The sequence below is a fragment of the Scophthalmus maximus genome, chromosome 3 (genome assembly GCF_022379125.1).
Source record: "Scophthalmus maximus strain ysfricsl-2021 chromosome 3, ASM2237912v1, whole genome shotgun sequence".
Lineage (NCBI taxonomy): Eukaryota > Metazoa > Chordata > Actinopteri > Pleuronectiformes > Scophthalmidae > Scophthalmus > Scophthalmus maximus.
The window spans coordinates 19,648,641-19,664,553 of NC_061517.1; the positions used below are offsets into that span (position 1 = coordinate 19,648,641).

At 41.6% G+C, this 15,913-nt stretch overlaps 1 protein-coding gene across 1 annotated transcript; it reads left to right on the forward strand.

The window, feature by feature from the left end:
• Positions 1-650: 650 nt before the first annotated feature.
• On the forward strand, positions 651-13,583 carry LOC118317544 (neuronal acetylcholine receptor subunit alpha-2-like). The gene is made up of 6 exons (XM_035646348.2): positions 651-1,042; positions 4,192-4,343; positions 5,928-5,972; positions 6,062-6,171; positions 7,959-9,387; positions 10,965-13,583. The coding sequence occupies exons 1-6, from the start codon at positions 991-993 to the stop codon at positions 11,088-11,090; spliced, it is 1,914 nt and encodes a 637-aa protein (XP_035502241.2). The 5' UTR covers positions 651-990; the 3' UTR covers positions 11,091-13,583.
• Positions 13,584-15,913: the final 2,330 nt, after the last annotated feature.

Sequence of the window (15,913 nt, forward strand, 5' to 3'; positions counted from 1 at the left end):
ACACACAGCGCGATGCAACACCGCTCACATACAAATGACTGCTCTGCAAAAACACTCGCTCACAAGCACACACATTGGAAAAGCAAGTATATTTTACCTGTATATATTCTACTAGTCAGAAAATCTCAACAGATACTTCCTCGTCTTCCTTCCCTCCCTTCTTAACAAACACAGACACACACACACACACACACACACACACACACACACAGACACACACACACACACACACACACACACACACACACACACACACACACACACACACACACACACACACACACACACACACACACACACACACACACACACACACACACACACACACGCAAAAGCCACACACACGCACAAGATCACTATTTTTCATGATAAAAAGTGAGGGAGAGACAGAAAACTGGAACTGGGAGTGAAAAAAATAAGTGGGAGGAAATAGGAAAAAACAAAGAGAGAAATAAGGTGTGTGTATGTGTGTGTGTGTGTGTGTGCGTGTGCGTGTGTTTGAGCGTGCGCGCGTGTGCACATGACAACGAGCGAGGGAGAGGGAGAGAGAGGAGGTGAGGAGGCGGAGAGATGAGAGGCGAGGGAGGGAACAACGAAGACAGGGTAGGTGGAGAGGAGAGGGATAAGCCACACTTGGATGAGGGATTCCAGTGGAGCGAGGAGGGGGCTTTCAAGTGTAGGATCTGGAAAACTGGACTACAGGTCCGAGGTCGTCCATGCTGACATTCACCACGGACAAGAAAAACAGAAAAAGAAAAAGTGATGGACTTGATGGAAGCAGGAGGCGCACCGGGCCCGGGGCAGACGGGGACTGACATGACCTCTCCATCTGGCAGTTTAAACTGAAACCAAACCTCCCGACCACCCGCTGTTGTCAGATGTGATGTACAGGTTGGACCTGGTGGTCAGTCATCCCCAGCACTGAGGTCCAGCAGGAGTTAGTGGGGCGGGGGGAGTTCACTCACAGAGTTGGATACAACTGGAGGCGCTATGGATATGTACAAATGTTTAAGTTTATTTTTCTTCACTCTTCCTAGACAAGGTAAATCGTTCCCCTTTTTCGTCAGTTACTTTAGTCTCTCGTCAATGTAAGGGACTGTATGAAATGATTAAGGTTGGAGATCAGAAAAGTGGGAGGCTAATGTATTCTTGTACATTAGCCTTATACATTTTTTCATAACTACTTTTTGTTGAGCATGGAGAAGGTGTTTCATGCCTCAAATTGTTTTGTTTTTTTCTTGTTGAAATTTTCAAATCGTTTGCAACAGCAAAAACAGCTTTGCCTTTACCCAAAAATGGACAATAACAGTTTGACTATTTCTTTATATTTTGCTGGTATCTTGTTTTGAGTCATTGGCTGGGAGGGTGTTGCAGTGTTGGTTAATCCCACATTAGCAGAAGGGTCCAAAGAAAAATATTTAAAAAGGCAGTAAGAGGATGTCTTATTTTTTATTTTAAAAAATGAAATGAAATGAAATGTGATTCCGCCCCCCACCGTACCCCCTAACCCTAATGTAGCTCCAGTCCCATTATTCATTCGAAGGGCAAAGATTTTTTTACTGAAGGCTAATCTGACAAGATGATTAATAAAACAAAACCTTCAGGACACATACACACACCGAAAAAAAAAAATCTTGTTTTCAAGTAGTTTCAATAGGCCTTGGTTGCTTAGTGACTTGGTCTGCCACTTACAGGAGCAGTATTCACTAGAATAAAAAAAGGGAACTTATATTTGTAGCCTGTGCTTAGCCTTTGAGAGTGCATTGATCAAACAAGGACAGAACTAGCCCCAGTAGCTCTTACACATCCACAGCAGAAAACTAACCAGGTTGAAAGTGTTTGGCTTGTGCTGGAGTCCCTTCAAATAAGGTTGCTAGAACTGTCATTGATTGGCCCACATTTTTGCACCAGGTTCACATAACTTTTACCCAATTCATCCTCATTGTGTGCATAAATAAATAGTGAGAGCACACCGAGACACCAACAATTATGATGATTATGATTTAAAAGCGGAAGAACTGGATATGCTCACCAAAAAAAAGAAAAGAAATAAAAGTAGAGCAATTATATGACAGTCAAGTAGGATAGAAAGTTTCTGTATAAAAAGTGAATTTTCTCTATTTTAAAGGTGATATATTATGCAAAACACCCTGTGTTTTTTTTTGTGAGCTGGCTAAACCCTACAGCCTGAAGCTCTGAACGACTGGTTCAGATTTCTGTCCCACTGTGATGTCACAGTTTGACTCTTTTGGGGGTAACCCCCGCCTGCAATCGGAGAATCTCCACCTTTCTGGTGAAGGGGCTTGACATTTCCTACAGGTGATGAAATTGGTTGACCAATCACAACAGACTGGGCCAGCTGGCCAATCAGAGCAGAATGGGATTCATTGGGAGGCGGGGCTAAATGAAATCCAGGCGATTTAGACAGAGGGTGAAAAGAGGAGCTGCGGGAATGGACAGTATGAGAACACTGATGCCTTTTCTGAACATTAACACATGTAAACATTGTCAAGTGGTAACCCAAATTAAAAGTATGAACCTGAATATGAGCATAATATGTCACTTTTAAGTAGTAACACCAGGGTCCGCACTGTCAGTATTTGCCAGTGCGTCCTGTAAAGCAAACCGTAGAGAAGTAAACTCATCCATCAGTGTTTTACTGCCTCCTGTACACATTACTGCTCTGACCCGCACATTCGCAAAGTCAGGATTACCTTGCCAGCTCCCCCATCCAAACCCATTAGTTGCAAGGCTGCTTAAGTATCCACTGGAGCATCCCTCTTTATTCAATATCACACGCATTCAACAGACGTTGCTCTCAGCTGATGCGATGGAGCAAAGGTACCGATGTTTGTTTCTCTCATCTGTGAATGCAGAGACATTTCAAGGTTGTTCTGTGCCTGGAAAAATGTCAAACAGGCGGAATCGGGAAGAGAGGACGTGGGAGAGAGAAAACAAAACTATCTTCATTTAGTAAGATATTGATCCCCAGCCTTTAAAAACTGTGGATGCCAGTTTTCAGGCAAGTGAAGGACAGCCCATCAGCTTTGATTGAGTGAGCAGGAGGACCTGAGAGGAAGGGCCAGCAACAACACCTGTGCGTCCAAGCAGAGCATCTTGGTCTCAGATATCACAGATCATTTCCTTCCTGCCCAAATTGCTTGGCTCAAATTACAATGAGGTAATAACAAAAAAAAAAACCCTTGCTCCTGTACAATTAATATTTTGCACAGTAAGCAATGAATTATATACATTATACCATATCGTGCTCCAAGACATCGAAATACTCAGGAGTGTCAGGCATAACAAAACATCAGTTAGGCTGGTTAAATAAATCAAAGCCCATGATGTATTGCTGTGCCAGTGAATTACCTGCACGGATGCATAATGCCCAGAATGTCCCGTTGAATAGGAATTTAAAAAAAGGACTGGCATACTAAGGACATTGTACTGTAAAGGCCTTGGGACGATCTCTGTCTCTTTAATTGTTCCCAGACCTCGTTAAGTCATCCTCAGTGCTATGTGAGCTGAGTCTAAAATGTGTGTGTGTATGTGTGTGTGTGTGTGAGAGAGAGAGTGTGGGTGTGTGTGTGCGTGTGTGTGTGTGATGGAGATGCTCCATGTGGGGCTGTGGCAGAGAGACACGGAGGGGAGGGATGAGACGTCTCGACAGATCGCTCCATCAGCACGTCTGTTCCGAGACACAACGGATGTCCTGGGATTCAGATTCGTCCGTCCCCCTTTTCCCCTCCTCCCCTCTCGCTGTTTGTCTCGTCCCTCAGATACAGTCTCTGGTAACCGTACGCCACCTGTATAATAGAGGTCACCCTCCTTTTGGATTACACTCTATATTTACAACAGTGGATTATTTACAGAGGCATGGCCGCGTCAGCTAAATCCATTTTAGATGTGTGGCAGATACATTAATATTATGCATTTCAAACCAAATGTTTCTATTTCATATGCAAATGTGTGATGGAAAGCCAGGTTATAAGGATAGAAAAGGTCACTGCAAAGGTTGCACCAAAGCAGCTGACATATATGAGCACATAGGATTTTGTGATATCATGTCCGTCCCTATGCAGCCTGAAACAAAGTCAATATGTCCTGTTTTAAACTACTAGATGAAAGCACAAGAGGCAGTGTCTAAGCTTTCCCAATTTGTATTTAATTTCTTATTTGCTTCCTCAGTTTGTTCCCAAGTTGGACCTCGCGCCCACGCGGAAGAGAGGCTGCTCCAGGACCTGTTCGTACGTTACAATAAACTCTCCCGGCCTGTGCAGAACACCTCGGACACAGTGCTGGTCCACTTTGGGCTGTCCATTGCCCAGCTTATCGATGTGGTGAGTAAAACTCACAGCCATGACAAGTTTCACTGACCGCAGACACACAGATGAACTTCCAAAGAGGTTTGTTGCGTTAGTACAATGTGTAAATGATAAATCCTTGGGTGATTCATATCCAGTGGATGTGCTGTACTCCAATCAGGCAATGACAAATTAGTTTATATTGTGATAATGCCATTTCATAATTACATCATGAGGAATGATTGGTCAATCTAAATAAACTGTACATTCTGTCTCTAATCTCAATGGAAATGGTAGATCAATGTAAGCTTACGTTTGTATCTATAGATACAAACACACACACACACACACACACACACACACACACACACACACACACACACACACACACACACACACACACACACACACACACACACACACACACACACACACACACACACACACACACACACACACACACACAGGGTGAAAACAATACCCAACTTCCGGCTATGCCGGCGTGCGGGGTAGCCAGCTCAAAGCTACAACAGGCGAGAGAGATAAATCTAAATATAGAGATCATTTATCAGCGGAAATGAAACCACAACAGAAGAGACCAAATTATTTTCCCAAATTAAATTCAGTTGTCAAGTTATCCTAACACTGGCAGTGAATATTCACAAATGTCCCCTGAAAAGCAATCCAGACACGGCACGCCACAGCAAAACTGTTTTCACTATCATTTGAAGCCACATCCTCTCACATCTTTCACAGCTATTAGTTTTTGAAAAAAGCCAAAGAAAATACCATAGCATCGATATTCGTGAGCAGTTTGCATTATTTTGTATATTTGAAGGTTTGTATCAAGTTATTGACATCAAACCACCTCTTATATGTCCGTGACATCCTCTCAAATCTTCCACAGCTGTTAGTTTGTGAAAAAAGCCAAAGAAAATACCATAGCATCAAAAATAGTGAGCATTTTGCTTTAATATGCATATTTGAAGGTTTGTATCTTCAACAGCTCAGTCATTTATGAAGTTATTGACATCAAACCACCTCTTATATATCCGTGACATCTTCTCACAGCTTTGACAGCTGTTAGTTTGTGACAATCGCCAAAGGAAATGCCAAAGCATTGATATTGGTGAGCATTTTGCATTAATATGCATATTTGAAGGTTTTTAGTTTCAATAGCTCAGTCATTTATCAAGTTATTGACATAAAATGTCCCTGTGCGGCTCCACGACTGAATATGCGCAACCGGTGTTCCTGCAGGGATTCTCCATGTTTTTGACACACAATTAGGCAACTGTGCTTCACATGCCTCATGGAGAGAGTCAGCCTCTTGAGTGTTTTTTACCGAATGTGTCTTAGGTGTTCCTGGGAAAGAGAAAAGTAACTTTTTTTTGTTGCATGGATCACTATTTATATAATATTTTTCCTGGTGAATTGCACAACTAATCTGTCTTCATAAATAGAGGGCATGTGTGTTGATTGTTCATTAACTGATGAGTGCAGGTGGAAACCCCTAAAAATAAATCACTAGAAAATTAGATCTTCAAATGAACTATGAAGCCCAGACGGACAATAAGATAAACGTTACAATAACCATCTCTTCTGTCTTCATGAAATAAGGATGAGAAGAACCAGATGATGACTACAAACGTCTGGGTCAAGCAGGTATGTAGTGATGAGAGACAAAATGCATGCTAGAGATACAATCCAATATGAGGCCGCAGTATGTAAATACGATTAATGTTCTCCCACAGGAATGGAACGATTACAAACTCCGGTGGAACCCGGAGGAATACGAGAATGTCACCTCCATCCGTATCCCCTCCGAGATCATCTGGAGGCCGGACATTGTCCTCTACAACAAGTACGGCCGTGTGTCAATAGCTTGTTTGGCTTGATTTCTTTGCACAGTCACACAAAGTGGTTGCTGGCATCTTAAATGTAGTCATTTTCAAGGGAAAAAAAGAAATCCCGCGCACCGCAACTAATGTTCAGATTCTGATGATTATATTCCAACAGATGGCATGACTGGAGGGAAGACATGAAGATTCTGTTATAGTGCCAGACATCCTGTACGCCGTGCCAATGTCATAAAGTAATTTAGCTGAAATAAATGTGACTAAGGTCAGCCTTAATGGATCTGGTTACAAACAAAGCTTGGGACATCGTACAATCTAATCCATTAGGGAGATGATTAGGAAATGAAATGTAACTGGGTGTGTTTCAAAGGTGCGTCGGATGAGGTGCATCGAGTGTGAGTGCCTCAGGTGATCTGTGTTTATTTCACTCTAAATAAGGGATTGGCTAATACGAAAAACTGCATTCGAGACAGGCGAGACAGAATGAGTTCAATGCAACTTTCAGATTCACACAACGTTATACAAACATAATTGTGCTTTCTTATGATGAAATATCCGTGGCTAAGACAATTGGCAATTTCATTTGTAAAGCACATGTCATCCTCAGGATATTAGAAAAAACGCCCAAGACATTGAGTTAATGACATACTCACACCAAGGCCATTTGACTTGTACTGTAATCTGACTGTGCTCAACCACAATAGACTTTTAAAAACAGATAGGCATGGCATCTTGTTTGGAGTGTTAGAATATGATTGAGTTGGAAATAATTACTTTGTTTTCATGTGGTTGTTAAAATTGGGGTCTGAATTTATGACTATGGAAAGATTTGATGCAAAGACAGCAAGCATTGGTCTCAAAAAAACAGCTCACATTTAGCGGAATCTAGAGGGCAGATGTTAACCAGAACAGATACAGACACAGCAGAAGTCACTGAGTGACTGTTTGCGTATTCTGTACTGTATGCATTGAACCTAATCGCAACTGGGTGGGCAGATGAGTGGGTCGGGCGATAAAAGCTGAGGAAGGAAGTAATGGGTTGTGCTCAGGTGCATTATGACTGCGCTGGAGCAATGTAAGAGGTTCAGGGTGCACAACAGGGAATAATCAGATAAAGGAGAGACGCAGGAGGAACGATAGAGGGGATGAGGCCGATGTAACTCACTGGTTGACTGTGCACAGCGACGGTGATTACTTCCAATATTTCTTCTGTGGCACCAAAAGCAATTGCTTTTGTTTTTTCATTATTTGTTCATAGGAAATGTTGCAGCATCCAATCTTTAATTAGCTTGGTGTTACGGATTTTTAAAAGTGTCATCGGCGTACACGTAATATCAAATAATGCCTCATGAGCTGCTACAAGCATGTAGATGGTGAATAAAAGATGATTTTTTTTCCCCATTAAACTAGTTATCTTTGACTAACCATCAGTGATGTGTGAGTCAGTTTGTATGCTTTGCACTTCGCACAATATTTTATTTTCCTTTATTTTCCATTCTTTTAAATAAAATACTACTAACTTTTAGCTTGTATTTGCTTTACGTCATTGCTTGTAATGAGTGCTGTAAATTTCACAAAGCTTAACACTTCAAACACTAACGATAATCAATTTTTTTTTAAATCCACAATTCAGTCAATTCAGTAAATCAAGCTCTGAGATGGAAGTTGATCAACCAAACCTTATAATTGCTTGATGAAATTACCTAGAATAAAAGTTTTCTGGTGAAGGCAATGTAAAAATGTAAAGTACATTTGAAAAATGTCTTCTTTATGTCCCGTTCCTCATCTGCAGTGCTGATGGCGACTTTGCGGTAACTCATCTCACAAAAGCACATCTGTTCCACGATGGCCGGATTAAGTGGATGCCCCCAGCAATTTACAAGTCCTCATGCAGCATAGATGTCACTTTTTTCCCTTTTGACCAGCAAAGCTGCAAGATGAAGTTTGGTTCGTGGACCTATGACCGCGCCAAGATCGATCTGATCAACGTGGCTAGTGATGTGGACCAGATGGACTACTGGGAGAGCGGCGAGTGGGTCATCATTAACGCAGTGGGCAAGTACAACACCAAAAAGTACGAGTGCTGCACAGAGATCTATGCAGACATCACTTACTATTTCATCATCCGGAGGCTTCCGCTGTTCTACACCATTAACCTCATCATCCCCTGTCTGCTGATCTCCTGTTTGACCGTGCTGGTGTTTTACTTGCCATCGCAATGTGGAGAGAAGATTACCTTGTGTATATCAGTTTTACTGTCGCTCACAGTGTTCCTCCTGCTGATCACAGAGATTATACCGTCTACGTCGCTGGTGATTCCGCTGATCGGCGAATACCTGCTGTTCACCATGGTCTTCGTAACGCTCTCCATCGTAATTACTGTCTTTGTGTTAAATGTACATCACCGCTCGCCGCAGACCCACAGCATGCCCCAGTGGGTGCGGAGAGTATTCCTGGACTTGGTTCCCCGAGTCCTGTTTATGAAGCGTCCGCCAGGCACGGCCAAGCAGCACTGCAAGAAGCTCATCGAGATGATGCACGGTCCAACCACGGTATCGGCAACAGGCAACTCGCAGGCCTTTTGGATAGGGTTGGAGACGGGATTGAGACAGATGGGACAGGTGGAGGATACACTGCCAAAGACTTCATCCGAAAGTCCGAGCATCCTTGTGCGCTCACCTTCTCCAACGTCTACTCCTCTCCACACCGAGGAAAATCACCCACTGAAGGCCAACATTTGCTGCCAGTCCACATCCAGCCAGTATTCAGTTCTCTCAGACAAACAACTCCTACGCGGACACAGCTCCACAGCCTTGTCCTCTTCCCAGTTGTCCTTGCCCCCATCTTTACCGCTAGGCCCAATTCACAGCCTTTCCAGGGGAGAACCAAGCGCACTGGCTCCAAACGGCCGCTCCTTCAGCGTGGAGCTAATGTGTGACCAACAGATGGAGCTATCTCAGAGAGCTGGACATCAGTGTCGCTCTCGCAGCTTCCAGTACTGCTCCCTGCATGACGAAGGGCCCGGCGGCATCGGGATGACAGGGCGGGCGAACAAACAACCTGCCACGGATCACCGGGCAGAAACCCTCATAGCAGAGTCCCCTAAGAATGCAGGGAAACAGGAAAAAATTGTGGCAACCATTTCCCCGGCTATGCAACGGGCCATAGAGGGAGTTCAGTACATCGCCGATCACCTCAGGGCTGAGGATGAAGACTTTTCAGTGAGTTGACAGAATTTTGATTCAAATCACCAAAATTAAAAAAGCCACGGAAATTAAATCACATCTTTAGTAGTGCATTCGTTTTTAAATTCAATATAGTATTTTTGATACGAGTAAAGCACATAAAATAGTGCTGTCACTTTTTATTTAAAATTCTAGCTGCCATTATAGTCTGTATTGTAAATGTACGTTTGTTCTGTAATTGTCTCTGTGTGAAATACAACTGGACTGCAACATCGGCTTCACTTTCGCTCAAATTCAAAGGGCTTTACTCTGGTGAGGCAGCAGAGCACAGGAGCAAATGGACGGAACACGTCAGACCACATTTTGCTCCTGTGTATGGTCAAAACGTAGCAGTAGGCAGGAAAGGGACAAAATCATTGGCAGGGTTGCAGGGTTGCAGCGTTAACTCATGGAGCTGGTGTGGATTGGGGGTCAACAACGGCATTCGCACCGAGTGTGAATTATTTGCATTTCATCAAGTATGTTGGAATTTTTTCAAGTTATGATGATCATTTCTTGCTGTAATGCAAGCAGAATTGCACACATACATTGCTGAGTACTTTTAGTGGCAGATTGGGGCTGAATCACTCTTGCCAACACTGGGGTCTCTTCCTTCAAAACACAACGAAACACGGAAACACTTTCTCAACGTCCCTATATTGTTAATTTCTAGATCACGGCAGGAGTGTAGATTAAATTAAGTCATGGCAACACTAACGGTAAACAGGTTTTTCTGATGAAACTGTGAAACTGGACATGCCATGTCTGTGTTTATTTTTCATGACACTGTCACCATAACCGCCTATGATCACACTGTGCACATAGAGTAACAGAGATCCTGAGGTCAAAATAAAAACCCTTGAATTCCCAGCGAACAAACAGAGATCGAAATGGGGGGGGGGGGGGGGGGGGGGGGGGGGGGGGGGGTCATAAGACTATGAAGGTACCAGAGCTGTCAAAATAGATAGGACATAATATTGTGTTACAGTTACAATATGGTGTTCTACCCTTCTTGTTCTCTCAAACACTAATTAAAGATAATGATGATAAGGAATGATGATCTGTAGTTCAGAATTTGGAATAGATAGGATAATGTTATGATAGGATTCTTGGGCTGGATCAAAATTGACCCAGACCATGAAGGTATAGAATATGAACAGTATGTAAGGGTTAAAGGTTTTTCTAAATGATTCAGTGTTAGTTGCTGAGTCTCAAAAAAAAAAGGGGGGAATGGGAGGGAAGGTTCAAAAATATGTAAAATTATTCGAAAACCAGAGCTGGAAGTTATTGTATTCAATGACACCCGTCATTGTCGATAGTACAATGCACTACCTATCTCTAGCCCGAAGCGGCCCGTCTCTGAAACAATGCGACCTCCGTAATTTGACCTTGAATTTTTCATAAGAGGAACGAGCGGGGATTGACTGACATTTAGGAGATAGCTGCCACATAATGAAAAAAATCTGCCATTTGAGAGAAATCAATCAAGGGTAAAAGCTGACAGCTGGTAAAAAAAAAGGTGGCGTGGTGTGAAATTCGAAATGTCCCTTACTATTGTGTCTCCTCTCTGCCAGGTGAAGGAGGACTGGAAGTATGTGGCCATGGTCATTGACAGGATATTCCTCTGGATGTTTGTGCTGGTGTGCATCCTGGGATCTGTGGGACTCTTTCTTCCACCGTGGCTGGCTGGGATGATCTAGAAGTGCGCCATCAAGGAAACATTGTATATGAAAAAAAAAGTTTATCATTTATCTTTTTATTCTCTTTTTTTAAGATAACTTATAAATCCCACTCCTTGCTCTTGTCCCGGGTAATCAAAAGGTTACTCGTGGAGAAATGACATGAAATATCTATCGTTGCTTCCAGTGGGCAATATAAATTCTTTATGAGGGCAAAAGGGCAACAGCAAAAATGTCCTCCTGCAACCGATCCATTTTGACATGGAGCTGCATTGCTCAAACTGCCACCTCCGTTTAAAAACAATGAAGAACGGACTTTGACCGATGTATAACAATGGATAACGTGACAGAAGGCCAGAGGCATTGTTAGCTATCATGTTAAGTTTGGTTTTAAAGTATCTTGACGATAGCGCAGTAGCTAATGCAGTGCGCTCACCAAATATTCATAAAACTATCATGTTTCTGTACAACCCGAAGAACGTCTGGGAAGGAGTGGCTGTCAGTGTGTATTCAGGTGGAACACATTTTTGCAACGGCCACTGCTTTGGCAAGGACACACAAAGGTCTGTGATTTTTTTAATCCCGGCAGTTAAATAAACCCAATTATTCAGTATTTTTTTTGTCAATCTCTTTGTTGCCGCAGCAGCAATTTGGTGTTAACAGGGAGGGATTTAAAGCCCCCCTCCCCTCAACCTTAACCACCTGAAAAATACAAGGGCAGATGTAGTTCTTTCTATCGCTTGATGAATAAATAGAATAGGAGTGGGATGATTGGCCTGATTTTTTTTTGTCAAGCATGATATTCAGGTCATAATGACTCATTGTAGTCATTATTTTAAGTTGAAGATGAGAATTAATAAACAACTGGAATATAAAATTGTATATACAGTATATATATGCATATATAGGCATATATAGGCAGTGAGCTACGATAGGAGACAAGGCTGATGATGGTGTCACCTCTGACGGTTTGTCCTCTGCAGTAAAACTAAAGAGAAACACATCTGAAGTGATGCCAACAAGAAAGTGTTTATAGGAAATCCTAATCAGTATCACCATTGGTGTAGGACACCCTTCAACGGCGCATCCCATCATAATTTGATGCTGAAAAGATATGGTAGACCCAATACGACAAACCTGGGGAGGGTTTTAATGGGACTTCATAATTGAAAAGATATTGATAGTGACATCACATTCTGGAAACTTTGATACTGACCTGACTTTTGCAGCTCTGCTTAATGGGTCTTTTCAATATCCGCTGCAGCTAAATTATAAACATTATACCAATTCACTAATGATTAAACGATTAATTTCGCATGAAAATCTTAAAACCATTAGGGGGAAGGTTAATTGTGCTGCGAGATAGCTATTGATATAACGTTAACAGGGGACTATGTAGTAGGAGATATAATATGAGGTGTATGTAAGGATACCGGCACTAGTGGCAGGGTTGTTGTCTGTCAGTCGACCACTTTTGTAAAGACTAAAGTATCTCAACAAACTCTGGATGGATTGCAATCAAATTTTTATACTAAATAAATACATTTTATACAGAAGTAGATTTTGGTGACTCTCCTAAAGCTTTCTTCTAGCACCAGCAATGGGCAACTTAGCCACTTATGACATCTCGTACAGCCATTCGTGCTCCCCAGAGGATGAATACTAATGACTTTGGTTAATCCCGGACTCTTCATCTACAGTAAAATGTCTCGGCAACATTTGTAAATGGATTGACATGAAATTTGGCACAGCAATATGTTTCACTAAGGACGATTTGAAATGTCAATCCTTAATTTTTTGTCAAACACTTTTGGTTTAAAAAAACGGCTTAACTGAGCTTGTGGAACAATTTAAACATAGCTGCTAAACATCAGCATGATAACATTGTTATTATGAATATGATAGCATGCTGATGCTCACATTTAGCTCAAAGCTTTGGCGTGCTGCCTCACAGAACTGCTAGCGTAACTGCAGAAAATTTCCATCACAAAATCAGGAAGACGTCAGACGCTTATTCTACACTGATTGGGTCAGAGAAAGAAGTGCTTTAATTTAACTTTTTGTACCAAAAAAATGGTTGGGAAATGGTTGTCAAAACGGTAGTATTTGTAAGTATTACATTCATGACAGCATAACAGTTAAAATATATTTATTTAAATTTTAAATGATATTTTCAGAATTAAAAAAACATATTATACTTTGTTTGTTAACCTGGAAATACAAGGAAAAAAAAAATAGATTCTTTTGATGTTTGATATGTACATGAAGTATTTATCTATCACTATGTTGAAAACTTCTACATTTCTGTATTATCTACATGTATTTCGAATGCTTTACTTTAATGGCGTTGTAGTTCTTTCATACCATTTGGGTTCAGATTTGATTTGTTTTTGTTTTTTAAATTCCCCTGTGCCTATCTTGAAAATTCCTATGGTCTGAGGTGTGTGTCTCACTGGTTTACTTTGTACCACTTGTACAGTTATATGTTTCGCCATTTTTCTGTTTTCATTTATTCTTCTGTACAATAAAAAAAATAAATCTAAACCCCCAAAAAGGGCTGGATAAATTACATTTTTGAATTAAAATTTTCGTTTTTTTAAATTAACAATTTTGTCCTAAAAGGTGGTCTCTCTTACATCTTGATGAAGCTGTAGTCTGAAGTAAGATGGGCACATACATAAATAACAATGAGTACAGCAACAAACAAACACTGAAGCTACAATGAAGAAACATGAATATCAGTTGGTTGTATACCTTCAAATCCTCCGTTCCAAGTCCACTAATAACTCCCAGTGGGAAAAAGAGAGGAATAAGAAGAAATCTGCATTTTAAGGTATTTGTATGTGTTGTAGACACAAGGTGGTGTTTTATCTTGTGTCTTGAGATAGCCGAGTCTGCTCAAATTGTACTCAGGTTTTCAGAGTCCGTCCTTCTTACTAAAAACATAAGCCTAAACCATAATGTGCAAAGAGAATCGTACTAACAACAGTAACAATGCAGAGGAACTGCTTTGCAGCATCCTAGGATCTATAACATCGAATCATGTCTGTAGCATCTCTGAACTCTTGATATATTCCTTGAAATATTAAATTCAATGTTCACCAGCAAATCATCAACTCCTTGCTACGTCAATCCTGCTCCCCTTAAATCTGCATCCTGCTGTTCCGCCCCAGTGAAACCACACATTTGTTTGGATTCAAAAGCACGTAACGTTACACCTGAGTTCCCACAAGTGACGACCTCGATTTTGACCTCTGCCGACAAGCTATTGTTTTTCCACTGCCTCAGCAGATGAGCAGCCAATGATCATTATGTAAAATCATAGACAGGAGAAAAATGGCAATTTAGCATAATAGGGAAACACAGCACTCTAAACAAGGTGAAATACCCACAGTGCTACTGAATGTATTTATTCATTGATTTTAGCTTGTAATCTCCAGAGAAAAGCGCCGGATGAAATACATAGTAGGACGTTGGCTTCTTAAATGTGTATTTCTCTCTCTCACTCTCTCTCTCTCTCACACACACACACACATTTTAACTCCAGATGTGTTAAAGTTTCATTTTGTCTGTTAGCAAAGACTCATATGAGCGGATATTAATTTCCATTTGTCCCTCTGGTTTCCTTTGGAGACTCAATACTGTGTGGAATATTGTCAATTGAGTTCCGAAATGAAATGAGGACGGTCTTTATGAAACTACAAACTCATTTCCATTATACGATAAGACTTGCCTTTTTTAGCGTAGATTTTCATATGCATAATTTCAGTATTATACACTTGTACAATGGCAAATTACACAATCAGATGATGGAGCTCCATGAAGATCCTCCGTATTGGCTGCCTCAAGAAGACAATGGAAAATGCCATGCCAGTACACAAAGTTATTCATTACCACTACTGTAAATGTCATGTTAATAAATTTACCTTGATGACAAAAAAATTGACCTTCAATTCTAATTTCGATTAAGTGATTGTGTCTGCAGACACATACACCAGGGTTTTACTAATTCATTCAGACAAGGTGAGGAATTTCAACTTAATAACTATGGCTAAGTCCAGCGATTTGTCATGATCGGCTCCTCCGTCGCCCTCGACAACTGTCTCCTGTCCCCTCATCCCCCCAAAGCTGCCTTCCCCTTTGCATCCCGAAGTCCTTCTTTCCTGGGAAAATCCCACAAAACAACACACTGTCGTTAACTAAAGACAATGCCATGTTTGCAGCTTACGTTAGATGTAAGGCATTCCATTTTTCGTCGTATGTTTTGTGTGAAGACACCATACTCCAAATTCTACATGCACGCCCACAGTCACACATCCGTCTAGTGCCAATAAGAATAGTGCAAGGCACGCTGGAGAGATTCTCACAAAGTCACTTTCATTTAAAGTAAAAGTCGCTATTTGAAAACCTGCGCGTCTGGCCAACATTTTTTATAGGAGAACAGAATCTGCATCCAAGACTCAAAGCCAACTGGGCAAAGAACACCCTGCTCCTATTATGAAATTGCAGTCAAGAGATGGCAATGGCCACTTACCTACTTCTGGCTCCCTTGGTCGGACCACACCCCATCTTTGGTCTCGGCCTTCCATCACCTCTGTGGAAGTTCCCCCTACGGCAGATATCTCCACATTTTGCAAAAAGATGACACACACACACACACACACACACACACACACACACACACACACACACACACACACACACACACACACACACACACACACACACACACACACACACACACACACACACACACACACACACACACACACACACACACACACACACACACACACACACACACACACAGTGGCTTATATTATCAAAATCCTTGTGCGTATTGG

Bases quoted from the DNA above. Each gene is read 5' to 3' on its own strand.
- LOC118317544 (XM_035646348.2), top strand. From the start codon at position 991: ATGGATATGTACAAATGTTTAAGTTTATTTTTCTTCACTCTTCCTAGA. The intron at 1,043-4,191 runs GTAAATCGTTCC...TTGCTTCCTCAG, and splicing joins CTTCACTCTTCCTAGACAAG to TTTGTTCCCAAGTTGGACCT. The intron at 4,344-5,927 runs GTGAGTAAAACT...TCATGAAATAAG, and splicing joins TTGCCCAGCTTATCGATGTG to GATGAGAAGAACCAGATGAT.